Raw genomic sequence first — 15,498 nt, forward strand, 5'->3', positions numbered from 1 at the left:
TAGCCATCAGAGGATGGGTACATGGTGGTCATGAAGGGATGGACATGGTCAAAAACAATGCTCAGGTAGCCCGTGGCATTTAAACGATGCCCAATTGGCACTAAGGGGCCTAACGTGTGCCAAGAAAACATCCCCCACACCATTACACCACCACCACCAGCCTCCACAGTGGTAACAAGGCATGATGGATCCATGTTCTCATTCTGTTTACGCCAAATTCTGACTCAACCATTTGAATGTCTCAACAGAAATCGAGACTCATCAGACCAGGCAACATTTTTCTAGTCTTCAACTGTCCAATTTTGGTGAGCTCGTGCAAATTTTAGCCTCTTTTTCCTATTTGTAGTTTAGATGAGTGGTACCCGGTGGGGTCTTCTGCTGTTGTAGCCCATCCGCCTCAAGGTTGTGCGTGTTGTGGCTTCACAAATGCTTTGCTGCATACCTCAGTTGTAACGAGTGGTTATTTCAGTCAAAGTTGCTCTTCTATCAGCTTGAATCAGTCGTCCCATTCTCCTCTGACCTCTAGCATCAACAAGGCATTTTCGCCCACAGGACTGCCGCATACTGGATGTTTTTCCCTTTTCACACCATTCTTTGTAAACCCTAGAAATGGTTGTGCGTGAAAATCCCAGTAACTGAGCAGATTGTGAAATACTCAGACTGGCCCAAATCACCTTTCTTTCCCATTCTGACATTCAGTTTGGAGTTCAGGAGATTGTCTTGACCAGGACCACACCCCTAAATGCATTGAAGCAACTGCCTTGTGATTGGTTGATTAGATAATTGCATTAATGAGAAATTGAACAGGTGTTCCTAATAATCCTTTAGGTGAGTGTATATATGCAGTCACTGATTACAAGCACAAGAAGGAATATGAATAATGTTGCATCAGTGCCACAATGTTTTCTGAAATGTACTATACAGGTCATAAAATGAGGTATTCCAAATATATATACCCATTTCTCTTTTTTTTTTTTTTTGTCTGTCAGTGCGGTTATGACATCATGGACCATAAGGTGCATAAATAATAAAAAAAAAATCCTGTTTTTGCCACAGTATCATAAAATTTCACGTGTTGGTATCAGATGCAAAAACTGATTTTTCGACACCACTACTCCAAAATGCAAGAGACCTCAGACTCAGAAGGGGTTTCACCCTTCAGTATGATAATAACCTAAAGCATACAGCCAAGACAACGATGGAGTAGCTTTGGGGCAAATCTCTAGCTGCCCTTGAGTATCCCAGGCAATGCCCAGACTTAAACAAAATAGAATATGTGTGGAAAGACCTGAAGATGACGGTTTACAGACGCTACACAACCAATCTTAACACAGCATGAGAGGATCTGCCTGGAAAAATGGGTTAAATTGTCCAAAGACGGGTGTGTAAAGCTTGTTGACACTTACCCAAGAAGACCCAAAGCTGTAATTGCTGCCATAGAGGCTTTTACAAAGCATTAAGTGTTTAAAAAGCATTGATTGATTGGCAAAAATAGTAAATTTATCAATTAAATATTATCTGTAAGCGTGTAGAAAATGAAGGGGTCAAAATACTTTCTGAATCCACTGTTTTGTGTATATAATATTTTAGCTTATAAGCTTATAATATCCTGGCAGATTTTGGAAAATTATTTGAAAATATGAGTAATCATTCAACACACATCTTTATTTAGCAGTTGATCTAGGATGAAGCCACTTGTTGTTGTAGAATTTCACATTTTATATTCATCATCATAATAATTGAAGTTTTGCTTGATGATCCTGTTTAAAAGTTTTTATGCCATTTTATATTGAACCTGTTAATACATATTTAAGTATATCAAGGTCACTACGAGAGTTAAAAATCTGGACCTGTGCCTTGTTTGATTTGTAATTAGATTCAGTGTATAGTCATTTTGTGTCTTGTATATAAAGAAACATTTTTCATTTGCTTGTCCTATATTTCTGTATACCAAAATATGAAAGGAAAAGAATTGTTAAATAACCTGAGAGGGAAAAAAATTATTTAACTCTGTAATCAAGAAGGTTTACAAAAAGATCTTCAAATAGTTGAAAATGGTAGTCGCAGTAAACTTAATTTATATATATATATATATATATATATATATATATATATATATATATATATATATATATATATATATATATATATATATATATATATATATATATATAAAGTGGAAAACCAGTGTTTCTTTGGACACCAAGCAAACATCAGGCAAATCAAGAAAAATGTTAAGAAACCAGAGCAAGGAAAATTGTGCAAGATGCAAATAAACCAATACTTTATAAAAGAAATATGATATGAACACTTACATTTTCTTAAAACTTAAAGGAAAGTTTAAAAACAAATTACTGATATTTTTTCTGGTTGGTTTTGTATAAGTGTTTTGTTCCATCTTAATGAATTCATTTAGTTTTTGTTCTTTTTATTCATATTCATTTATTTCCTTATTCGTTTTGCTCATATTTCTGTATCCATAATGAACAGGTGCACAGCTGTCTTTTTCATAATGACATACTATATTTTCGCTTTTGCTTTATATTTACACATATCAAAATATTTCACACATTCTTATTCTTATCTTTTTACATTTCACAAAGGCAAAATGAATCATTGTGTGTAGTTAATTTTAAGAAAATGTGCACTTTTTTGTGCAGTTTTGTGTCTCTGCTGTCTGATAGTTTAATTATATTTCTGCTTATGACATAGGCCTTTATCCTAATTAAAGTTATCAGACTTTCTGATTTGAAATACTTAATTTTGCTTAGGCTAAGATCACAAAATTATTTTCCTAAATTGCTAACATTGTTTATGCTATTCAGAGATTTCAGAGGAACTCTACAGTATTGCTGGAATTAATCTTGTGTGTAGCCCTCTTCCACAAATTCAACATGTATCACCACAGAAAAACAGCCAGAATGAAATTCATTCTTATGCAGGTTTAATCTTTTTATCTGTTTATCATCTGCATGTTTTTTACATTGGTCAATTGCTTGGCAACAGATTAACACTATAATCTCATTTTCTGTTTTGTCAGATAATGGCATTTTCATTCTATCTTGTTTCTTTTCCCTGTGTGAATTGGTATTGCTGTCCTCTCCTGTCTCTAACCATCTTTTTCTAAAATCCACTTGTGTTAAAATGAAGCCTTAACAATCAGAATGGTTTGCTTCTAATGTATTATGTTTGGAAGTGGAGTTAATATTTGTCCTTTTGTAGTCTTTTTTTTTTTTTTTCCCTCTCTCTCCCTGTGCAAAATTTTAAGAGGTCCTGAATTTAACCAAACATGCTGATCATTTGTGGATCTTTTTTTTTCTTTCTTTCTTTATATCAAGTTTCTTATAGAGGTTCAATGGAAAGAAATCCACCCATAAGTCCCCAGTCCTCCGTTGATAGTGAGCTGAGTACTTCAGAGATGGATGAAGATTCTATTGGATCAGGGTATAAGCTAAATGATGTTACTGATGTACAGATTATGGCACGAATGCAAGAAGAAAGTGAGTATTATTACTAGAATCAATTTTGCAGAAATAATATTGTCTTTTAAGGTTAAACCTCATTCTGTTTAGTTCCTCTCTTTTAAAGTAATTTAGGTGTAAAATGTTCAGTTTTAATGTATTTAAATTAAAACTTTGGTTAATGAAGCTTGTCATTGTTTCCATAGGCCTCAGACAAGAATATGCTGCAACAGCATCACGTCGTAGTTCAGGATCATCTTGCCACTCCCTTCGGCGTGGCACATTTAGTGACCAGGAGCTAGATGCTCACAGCCTGGAGGATGATGAAGAGGGAATGCACTCTGCTTTTCATCCACCTCTTAACCGCTTTTCTCCTTCTCCACGACATTCTCCTCGCCCATCTCCCCGCCATTCGCCACGCAATTCTCCTCGGTCCCGCTCTCCTGCACGCTCCCTAGAATACAATCGAGCATCACCACAGCCAGTTTTTAGTCGACTACAACAGCCACGTCTCTCCTTGCAAGGGCATGGTCCTGATCTTCAGACCAATGCTGTCAGAAATGAAGGTAAGAAATTAATTTTAGGAATGCAATCTGAAATTTCTACTAACTTCAAGGATACTGTCTTAGCATATCAGAATCTTGTAAGGCTGCAGTACATCGCCTGTGCAGTTATTTTCTAGATTATACTTAAGAGTATGTTGTGTTTGCTTCTTAAGTTTCCCAAAACTGCACATCTTCAGTTTGTTGTAACAACTTTAATAGCCTCGAAGTACAGTGCCTTCAGAAAGTTTCAGACCTTTTGACTTTTTTCACATTTTGTTATGTTACAGCCTTCTACTAAAACTGTTTAAATGTATTTATTTTTCCTCTTCAAACAATACTCCATACCCCAGAACAACTGAAATATCATAGTGACACAAGTGCCTTGTATACATGACGTTTGGCTCAGGTTCATTCCATTCTATTCACCATCATTGATACGTTTCTACACCTTGTTTGAAGTTCAGCTATGGTCAATTCAATTGATTGCACATAATTAGGAAAAGCACACACCTGTCTGTAGAAGGTGCCATACTTGAAAATTTGTTATTTTAGCAAAAAATCAAGCCATGAGGTTCAATGAATTGCCTGCAGAGCTTAGAGACAGAATTGTTTCAAAGCACAGATCTGGGGAACACTAAAGACACATTACTGCAGCACCAGAGGCTCCCAAGAGCACAGTTACCTTCATAATTCTTAAATGCTATAAGTTTAGAACAACCCCATCTTGCTGTCTGACCAAACTAAGTAATTGAGGGTGAATTGGCAAGAGAGGTGACCAAGAACCCAAAGATCACTCTGGCTGAGTTACAGAGAACCTATGTGCTGACGGTAGGAACTTCTAGAAGTGCAACACACCACCAATCTGGGTTTTGTAGAGATTACACAAAAATCACCTAAAGAACTCTTGGTCTATGAGCAGGAAGATTCTCTGGACTGATAACACCAAGAAACAATTCCTTGGCCTCAATTCTAAGCATCACATTTGGTGGAAACCAGTATCCATTCATCACCCATACCAGGGGTCGCCAATTCCAGTCCTGGAGGACCACCGTGGCTGGAGGTTTTCATTCTAATCCTTTTCTTAATGAGTGACCTATTTTTGCTGCTAATTAACGTCTTTTGAACTAATTTTAATGGACTTGCTCTTGAAGACTCAGACCCCTTAATTTTCTTTTTCCTTAGTTAGCAGCCAAACAATCATGAGATACCAAATGAGCCAAACAACTGGTGTCCATCATACAATATCTGAAAATAAAGAACTATGAGGCTCTTAGGAATGTTGGTCTGCTCTGGTCCTCAAAACATTTTATCAGGGCTCTTAGAAAGAGAAAATCGACAATTTCAGAAATGTCTGCGAATACACCACGAGTGCAGTTATAAGCCACAGAATTAAAGAATGGGTTTAATTAGCAAGAAGAATTGGCACCTCATTAAGCAGCTGTGTTGCAGTTTGAGGCCCTGACTTAGTTGGTCTTCTGTTGGCTCACTCACTTCACATTTCATTTCTGTTTCTGTGCAATTTAGAGGAACGAGGAAGAAATCTTAAAGCAATTCAATTTAAGTGAATTCACAAAAAGTTAATTAGCAGGACAAACAGGGCACTCATTAAAAAAGGGTCAGAATGAAAGCCTGCAGTTACGGTGGTCCTCCAGGACCAGAGTTTGCGACCCCTGACCCATGCAGTTCCATTCTAGTGGAGAGGCATGGTGTTGGCAGCATCATTCTGTGAAGTTGCTTTCCATCAGCCTGGAATAGGGGACTTGTCAGGATTGAGGAAAAGCTGAATGACAGAGCAAAGTAGATGTATCCTTAATGAAAACCTGCTCTAGAGTGCTCTGGACATCAGACTTAGCTAAAGGTTTACCTTTCAACAAGACAGTAACCCTTAGTACAAAGCAAAGACAACACAGGCATGACTTACAGTCAACTCTATGAATGTTCTGGAGTGGCCTATCCACAGCCTGGACTTGAAACCAATTGAATTTTTCTGTAGACTCCTGGAAATAGTTGTCTACTGATTGTCTCCATCTAACTTTGCTATACACTGTAAATAAAAAATAACGTTAAATTTACGGTAAAGTACTGGTAGCTGGATTGCCAGAATTTACCATTAGAAAGTATTGTCAGGGTCAAAACCCAGTACATAGCTTGCATCAGTAAAGTAACAACAACCAACAGCAAACATGTATCACTTCATTATACACATTGAAAATATTCAGTGTTTAAGGAGGATATGGCATATTGTCTGGTGGGGAAGTAAAGTTTGCTTTTGTGGTGTATGGTGTGCTACAGGTGTGCCAGCTTATCGAATACAACCCACCATTAATCACCTTCCATAACCTCAAAAAACCTTCAGCACGCAGGGAAAAATAAGTCAGCTAACTTGGTTTAAATTTTTTTCCCTACTATTCAAAGGTATGCAGTTCATCAGGAACAATATGGTAAAAGTGGCCGTGTCCTTATGTAAATATCGTAACTTCGGTGTTACTGAAACAGCACTTTACTGTTTTACATTTTATAGTTGTTTACCTTCGCTATTTAACAGTTCCACACTGTAAAATTAACAGATTTTTTCAGTGTAATTTTAATGCATCAGTAAACAGTACTTAGCATATTTTGAAGGTAGAAAAATATTGAATTTACAGAACTTGGCTGTAAAAAATTATGAAATGTATTGTTTAAGATATACAGGTAATTTTCAGTGGAATGTAAGCAGTCTTTTAATTCTAGCAATGCATTGGGAAAACATGTACAATTATTTGTAATACCACCAGATTGGCAAAAGATGTTTGGGCACCCTAAACCTATGGATTTAAGATTGAACTATTTTACCTTATTTGTCCATGGCTTAATGATGGAAAAGCTTAAGAGGTGTTTTTTTGTCTCCAATTAAAAGCCTAGTTCAGTTTCACCAGTTAGTCTTTGATTTATACTGCTAAAGTCAGACTAAACGTCTGACTCAAAAGGGCCCTTTTTAGTAGTGCCCCTTAAGAAAATTGAATAATCCTAACTCAAGGATAGGATTTATTAATGCATCTCTTAAGCCATCATAAGTCACACTGTAAAGAACTGGTTATATATACTGTATATGTGTATATATATATATATATATATATATATATATATATATATATATATATATATATATATATATATATATATATATATACACCGTAGATCCCGGAATACAGGCCGACCCGGTATATTAGCCGAACCCCATTGCTACCTACTAAATTACATGTATTTGCCGATGACCGGTATTTAAGCCGACCCCCTTCTCCAAGCAAAAGTTTCTACGTTTCCTTAAAAGTGTCTCTTCGGGTATATTTATAATGTTTATCGGCGAGAATTTGAGACTGCCGGCATTTTTGATGGAAACCAAGAAGTGATTGCGGAGAAGTTTGGTAAAATGAAACCTTTGTGTTGAAACTATATACACAAATACGTACATCGGTGGGTGGATTTCGGAGACTCGTTATAAATTTGATTAACTTAAATACGCAATACAGTGGACCCTTGACTTACGAACTTAATTCGTTCGCAAAGGCTAACCCATAATGCGTTCTGAACCTCCCACTGCAACACTTACTTAACCTTTTCATAATAAAAAAGGGTTGTATAATGTGCATAATTTACCAAAACACCAATAATTTTTCTAATGTACTAACCAAAAAGTTATAAAAAGTGCCTAGCCTACTTCAATTAAGCTCGATGCATGGTGGCATGCATGGTCGCTTCGGCTCAGGGCTCTCCTTTTCAGTGCACTTTTTTGTTGTTTTTGTACTTTTTTTTTGTCCTTGTTTGTGCACGATCGGTTCGTCGAACATCCGCTACACCATTCAGAACCTTATAGACATCGGTGTCCAGAGCCAGACATCTGTTTCGAGTGTTTTTCATCACACGCACAACATCTCAGACAACATAGCGAGACCAGCGGGCTCTCCGTGGATTGTTGTCGGGTCTAGGAGACGACACAGACGGAGGAGAGAAAGAAAGCAGAAGCGAGGCCGCAGATCCGGCGTTATGCTAAAGCTAAAAAACAACCATACAAGCCCTATACAGAACTTTTTTCTGCACTGAAGGAGCTGCTTTTAATCTCATTGTAGATGCGTATAGTGACAATAAAAGGCATTCTATTCTAGAAACAATTTCATACTGTACTCACCATTTAATTTGACATCTTTGGGCTGCAGGAAGGGAGGAGATATTTTCCACACAATGTCCATCTTTGTTTCGATTGCGATGGCTTTCTTTTACCTTCTCTTCCTTCCTTAGCAATTATGTGTCTTGCTTGCATGGTCTTAATGAATTATATATACAGGTATAGGTAAATCACTGCAATGACGGAAATTACATCCACAAACACATGTATCTGGGCTCCGACTGACGCTACTAACGCTCTCGGTTGTTTGTTTACAATCGCGCAAGTGGATACACGTGACCGCATTCATTTCGTAACGCAAGATATTGGTCGTAAATCAAAACAAAAAATTTCATTTTAAACTTCCCAATGATTTATTATAAATTTTATTAATGAAATCAACAACAAAAACACTTTTTTGAATAAATTCTTTATTTAATTTAAAGTACCGGCATGCAAAGTTACTTCTTCATCTGAAAGATGGCTCTGTGGTTTCGTCATTTTTTACTTCCGTATTCATCAGCAAAACCAGCATTGCACTGGAAATCTTGAATCTGAAACAATACTCGTTGTATAAACCGACCCCCAAGCCAAAAATCTAGGACAAAATTCTCGGCTTATATAACGGGATCTATGGTATATATATATATATATATATATATATATATATATATATATATATATATATATATATATATATATATGTATATATATATATATATATATATATATATATATATATATATATATATATATACACTGTATGTGACCACGGGCCCCTACAGGGTTGGGCTTCCAAGCCCCCAATACAACCAGGGCGATCGCCCCCTCACGGTCTGGAGGATGCACAAGCCCTCCTCTGGTCCTCCTGGGAGCCCGGCCGGGGACCACACGGGATATTCCGGCATTGGGGTGCCGCCTGGCGGTGGCAACGGGTCCCTACAGGGCTGGGCTTTCAAGCCCTGTACCCAAGTCCCCCAACATAAGTAGGACGGACACCCCTCGCGGTCTGGAGGAGGCACAAGCCCTCCCGGGGACCACAAAATAAATAAATATATATATATATATAGATAGATAGATAGATAGATATCAGTAATCCCTCGTTTATCGCGGGAGATATATAGGTTCCAAGGCCGGCCGCAATAACTGAATTTCCACGAAGTAGGGACACCATATTTATTTAATTATTTAATGTGTAATTGAACATTTTTAAACCCTCCCTGTACTGTTTACAACCCACCCTTTCCTCTATTAATAACAGGGACAACTGTTAAGCAATATGAAATCGGTAGATAAGTTTACAGTTACTGTATAGCGAAGTACACGTAGCTATATATGACGTGATGATGGTGATGAATATGCTGTGCAGTAAAAATGATGACGATGAAGGTTATGATGACTTTTACTGCTCAGCCGATGACTGTTTTTTTTTACGTCTCTTCAGACGGCTCAGCACCAGCCTTGGAAGAAGGAGCACATTTGGGAGCCATTGCAGGGGGTGAAAATTGAAGCGAAGTTCAACACAAAGAAACCACAAAAAAATCACACACAGTACAGTGTAAACTAAACGCTTTCGTGAGAAAGCTTGAAGCGAAATGGCCGCGACAGAGAAACAAAGGGAGATGCTGTGGGATCTGGGCATCAGTCAAAGCACCAATCACGGGCCCGATTAGAGCGGGAAGCTGTGATTTAATGCGTCTCCCTCGATGTCACAATCACAGCCCGTGTTACAACACACTTAGTCACCGAACTTGTTTTGTTGTTCTTAGACTAGAAAATACTACTACTATATTTAAAAACCCGCAAAGTCGTGAATCCGTGAAAAGTGAACCGCAAAGTAGCGAGGGATTACTGTATATAGATATATCTATCTATCTATCTCTCTCTTTCTCTCTCTCTCTCTCTCTATATATATATATATATATATATGATCATCAAACACATTTAACCATTAGTCAAATATAACACAAGTAAACACAAAATGCAGTTTTTAAATGATGGTTTTTATTATTTAGGGAGAAAAAAAAATCCAAACCTACATGGCCCTGTGTGAAAAGTAGTTGCCCCCTGAACCTAATAACTGGTTGGGCCACCCTTAGCAGCAATAACTGCAATCAAGCATTTCGCGATAACTTGCAATGAGTCTTTTACAAGCGCTCTGGAGGAATTTTGGCCCACTCATCTTTGCAGAATTGTTGTAATTCAGCTTTATTTGAGGGTTTTCTAGCATGAACCGCCTTTTTAAGGTCATGCCATAGCATCTCAATTGGATTCAGGTCAGGACTTTGACTAGGCCCTCCAAAGTCTTCATTTTGTTTTCTTCAGCCATTCAGAGGTGGATTTGCTGGTGTGTTTTGGGTCATTGTCCTGTTGCAGCACCCAAGATCACTTCAGCTTGAGTTGACGAACAGATGGCCAGACATTCTCCTTCAGGATTTTTTAGTAGACAGTAGAATTCATGGTTCCATCTATCACAGCAAGGCTTCCAGGTCCTGAAGCAGCAAAACAACCCCAGACCATCACACTACCACCACCATATTTTACTGTTGGTATGATGTTCTTTTCTGAAATGCTGTGTTCCTTTTATGCCAGATGTAACGGGACATTTGCCTTCCAAAAAGTTCAACTTTTGTCTCATCAGTCCACAAGGTATTTTTCCAAAAGTCGTGGCAAGCATTGAGATGTTTCTTAGCAAAAATGAGACAAGCTCTAATGTTCTTTTTGCTTAACAGTGGTTTGCGTCTTGGAAATCTGCCATGCAGGCCGTTTTTGCCCAGTCCCTTTCTTATGGTGGAGTCGTGAACACTGACCTTAATTGAGGCAAGTGAGGCCTGCAGTTCTTTAGACGTTGTGCTGTGGTCTTTTGTGACCTCTCGGATGAGTCGTCTCTGCGCTCTTGGGTAATTTTTGGTCGGCCGGCCCCACTCCTGGGAAGGTTCACCACTGTTCCATGTTTTGCCATTTGTGGATAATGGCTCTGACTGTGGTTGCTGGAGTCCCAAAGCTTTAGAAATGGCTTTATAACCTTTACCAGACTGATAGATCTCAATTACTTCTGTTCTCATTTGTTCCTGAATTTCTTTTGATCTTGGCATGATGTCTAGCTTTTGAGGTGCTTTTGGTCTACTTCTCTGTGTCAGGTAGCTCCTATTTAAGTGATTTCTTGATTGAAACAGGTGTGGCAGTAATCAGGCCTGGGGGTGGCTACGGAAATTGAACTCGGGTGTGATACACCACAGTTAGGGGGCAATTACTTTTTCACACAGGGCCATGTAGGTTTGGATTTTTTTTCTCCCTAAATAATAAAAACCATCATTTAAAAACTGCATTTTGTGTTTACTTGTGTTATATTTGACTAATGGTTAAATGTGTTTGATGATCAGAAACATTTTGTGTGACAAACATGCAAAAGAATAAGAAATCAGGAAGGGGGCAAATAGTTTTTCACACCACTGTATGTTTATATATGTGCACATATGGACACCCATTATGCTTGAACATGGTGTTCGTTACGGACAATCCGTGACGAGCACAGAAGTCCAATAACAAAACACCACTTGGGTTCAGATTTTGCATTCCTCCCAATTATGCCCTTCCAGGTCTCACTGTCATTGCCAACATGAGCATTGAAGTCTCCCAGCAGATTGAGGGAGTCCCCAGAAGGTGTGCCCCCTCGCACCCCCTCCAGGAACTCCAAAAAGGGTGGGTACTCCAGACTACTGTTCGGCGCATACGCACAAACAACAGTTAGGACCCGTCCCCTCACCTGAAGGCGGATGGAGGCTACCCTCTCATCTACTGTGGTGAACCCCAATGAACAGGCTCCAAGTTGGGGGGCAATAAGTATGCCCACACCCGCTCCCCGCCTCTCACCAGGGGCAATTCCAGAGTGGTGGAAAGTCCAGCCCCTCTCAAGGAGATTGGTTTCAGAGTCCACGCTGTCGAGGTGAGCCCAATTATATCTAGCCGTAACCGCTTGACCTCGCGCACTAGCTCAGGCTCTTTCCCCTTCAGAGAGGTGACATTCCACGTCCCAAGAGCCAGCTTTTGTAGCCGAGGATTGGACCGCCAAAGTCCCCGCCTACGGCCACCACCCGATTCACACTGCACCCAACCTCCTTGGCCCCTCCCATAGGTGGTGAGCCCATGGGAAGGGTGAACCATGTTGCCTCTTCGGGCAGTGCCTAGCTGAGCCCCATGGATGCAGGCCACCAGGCGGTCACCATCGAGCCCCACCTCCAGGCCAGGCTTCAGAGGGGGGCCCCGGTGACCCACATCCGGACAAGGGAAAATGCCATCCAAAGTTTTTATTCTTCATGGTAGGTTTTTTGAGCTGCTCTTTGTCTCTTCCCTTACCTAGGACCAGTTTGCCTTGGGTGACCCTACCAGGGGCATAAAGCCCCCGACAATAGAGCTCCTAGGATCATTGGGACATGCAGACCCCTCCACCACGATAAGGTGGCGGCTTATATATATGAAAAAGTTTGGGAACCCCTCTCAGCCTGCACAAAAATTTATTCTACTTTCAACCAAAAAAGATAACAATGGTATGTCTTTCATTTCCTAGGAACATCTGAGAACTGGGGTGTTTTCCGAGCAAAGATTTTTAGTGAAGCAGTATTGTATGAAGTTAAATCAAATGTGAAAAACTGGCTGTGCAAAAATTTGGGTACCCTTGTAATTTTGCTGATTGGAATGCATGTAACTGCTCAATATTGATTACAGTGGAACCTCGGTGCAAGACCATAATTCGTTCCAAAACTCTGGTCGTAAACTGAGTTGGTCATGAACTGAAGCAATTTCCCCCATAGGATTGTATGTAAATACAATTAATCCGTTCCAGACCGTACGAACTGTATGTAAATATGTAAATGTATGTAAAGATTAAGCATAAATATAGTTAATTAAACCATAGAATGCACAGTGTAATAGTAAAATAATGTAAAAATCATTGAATAACACTGACACAAAACACCCAGGCTCCCTGCTCAGTTACTCTCTCTCTCTCTCTCTCTCTCTCTCTCTGTGAACAGAGGGGAACATTTGAACAAATCCGAACTTTAATTTAAAAACAAACCACAAGCAACCTAAAAAGTAAAATTGCAGGAGTTCATGCTAATAGCCTTAAAGCCCGATCGCTATAAATACTTTTTTTAAAATGAGTGTTAAGCACAGCGGAAAAAAAAGGAACATTAGGACAAATCCGAACTTTAATTTAAAAACCAACCACAAGCAACCTAAAAAGTAAAATTGTAGGAGTTCATGCTAATAGCCTTACAGCCCGATCACTGTGAACACTTTTTTTAAAATGAGTTTTAAGCACCTCGGGGGGAAAAAAAGAAACATTAGAACAAATCCGAAATTTATTTAAAAACCAACCACAAGCAACCAAAAAAGTAACAAGATCACGCTATTTTAGCCTTACAGCCCGATCGCTGTAAACACTTTTTTTAAAATGAGTTTTATTAAGCACAGTGGAAAAAAAGGAACATTTGAAAAAAGAGAAAAGTAACATTGCAACAATTCACCCTACGAACTGAAAAATTAACTTTTGAAAAATCCGTAATACAAGAACTACCAAGAAAACTAACCTTGCATGAGTCGAGTTCTGGCATGAAGTGAGGAGGAAGAGTATGGCTCCACAATGGAGGGATGTTTTCCTTCAGGTGTTTTCTCTATTATGATTTCTTGGGTTTCTGGTGTTTTTAGCTGTTTAGCTGGTGGGAGTGAAAGCCTCATGCAGCCATTCCAAAAACAAAGTCCTTGTGACCCAACCCTTCGTGTTTGCCCTCCACATTACTGGCAGTCTGGCTTTGTTTACATTGTGCTGCTTCAAAGCACGAGGGTTCTCAAATTGGTTAATGAGTAAACTGGTAAACAGTTTGTCCACCTCTTCCAGCACTTGATGCCTCTGCCTGGTTAACGCTGTAACTCCTTTTGCAATATCACCTGCTTTAATAGATTCTTTCTGCTTTAGAATGGTCGATATCATAGATTTTGACTTCTTGTACTCGGCGGCAAGATCAGTAACACGAGCATGCGCTCAAACTTTTCAATAATTTCTTTCTTTACTTCGATTTCAATTTTCTTCAAAACTTTCTTCTCACCACTCTTCACTTGCTTAGAAGCCATAGTTAACTGCAAAAGCACACAAAATACTGTAGAGCACAAAGAGAGCTCAAGTAAAGCACGCACGTCTGACTGAGAAGAATGAACAGGGAGCGGCTCTGCTTAAATGAACCAGCCAGGCAGGCACGCGGCTCGCTTTCTCTCTGCTGTACCCCCCTCCCCCCTGTCAGTAGCAGGCAGGCACGTACATGCACGCAAACCTCCCAACCCCCAACCCCCTCGTCAGTAGCAGGCAGGCAGGCAGGCATGTGGCTAGCTCTCTCTCTCTCTCTCTCTCTCAGCAGCAGGCAGGCACGTCTAACTGAGAACAATGCAACCGCGTCGGAAATCTAGGTCGCCGCACTTTGTTCGTATACCGAGTGTGTGGTTGTGAACCGAGGCAATAGTTTGGCGAACTGTTTGGTCGTGAACCAAGTTGTACATGAACTGAGACGTTCGTGAACCGATGTTCCACTGTACTTGCAACACCAAATTGGTTGGATTAGCTTGTTAACCCTTGAACTTCATAGACAGGTGCGCCAAATCATGAGAAAAGGTATTTAACTCTTTCAGGGCTGATGTCGACTTTTGTCAAAAGGAGGAGTTGACGATGGCAATCAGCTGAAAACGGTGACAGAACCATGTGGTGTTATGGGTCCACAGCTCGTGGAGAAAAGGCCATTGATTTTAAATAAATAATCCACCGCACGAAAGCGGTTGAGGGGGCGTTGTTATAGCGACCCTGGCGGTCGTCGATGTGGGCGTTTCTCACCGTGTGCACAGGTGAGGAACTGCCACATCGTGATTGCCCTCGAGGCTAATGCTGCAGCTGTGATGGCCCCTCACGCTTTAAAAAGAAGCGCCAAGTCGGTTGGGGAGAAGAGAGAATCGATTGGAGAGAAAGGAAAGGAGAGGACGGATAGTTACAGGGAGCGTGGAAGCAAGCGGTGCAGGAGAGCGGTCGCGGATGGTGTGTAGTGCGCGATCGAGCTGTGGGCAGCTCGCGAGGAAGCTGGGTGTTAGGCCAACACGCAGGTGTTTGTGTAGATGCCGCTCCAGCTGAGCGATCTGGCAGCGGGAGTGACAAGGTGAAAGCGACGGGCCGCAGAGAGGCCATGGAAAGGCAGCGGAAGTCGGAGACTTGGTGATGGAATCCCCAGCGTGGGCGACCTGGCCGTTGAGGGTAATCAAGTCTCGGGGACTGGGATGAGTGCCAGACCGAAGCCAGGGATCGGGAGGTCTC

General features: G+C 40.2%; 1 protein-coding gene across 6 annotated transcripts in view; it reads left to right on the forward strand.

The window, feature by feature from the left end:
* The window catches only part of slain2 (SLAIN motif family, member 2), a 101,771-nt gene that overhangs the window by 43,974 nt on the left and 42,299 nt on the right, over positions 1-15,498 (forward strand). For 3 of the 6 annotated variants that reach the window (XM_039751174.1, XM_039751178.1, XM_039751175.1), the window contains exons 4-6: positions 2,826-2,942; positions 3,339-3,500; positions 3,668-4,027. In XM_039751174.1, coding sequence (XP_039607108.1) covers positions 2,826-2,942; positions 3,339-3,500; positions 3,668-4,027 — 639 coding nt within the window. The remainder of the gene's footprint in view (positions 1-2,825; positions 2,943-3,338; positions 3,501-3,667; positions 4,028-15,498) is intronic. The other 3 variants (XM_039751179.1, XM_039751176.1, XM_039751177.1) reach the window with 1 other exon arrangement.

Source organism: Polypterus senegalus, chromosome 4 (assembly GCF_016835505.1).
Source record: "Polypterus senegalus isolate Bchr_013 chromosome 4, ASM1683550v1, whole genome shotgun sequence".
Classification (NCBI taxonomy): Eukaryota; Metazoa; Chordata; class Cladistia; order Polypteriformes; family Polypteridae; genus Polypterus; species Polypterus senegalus.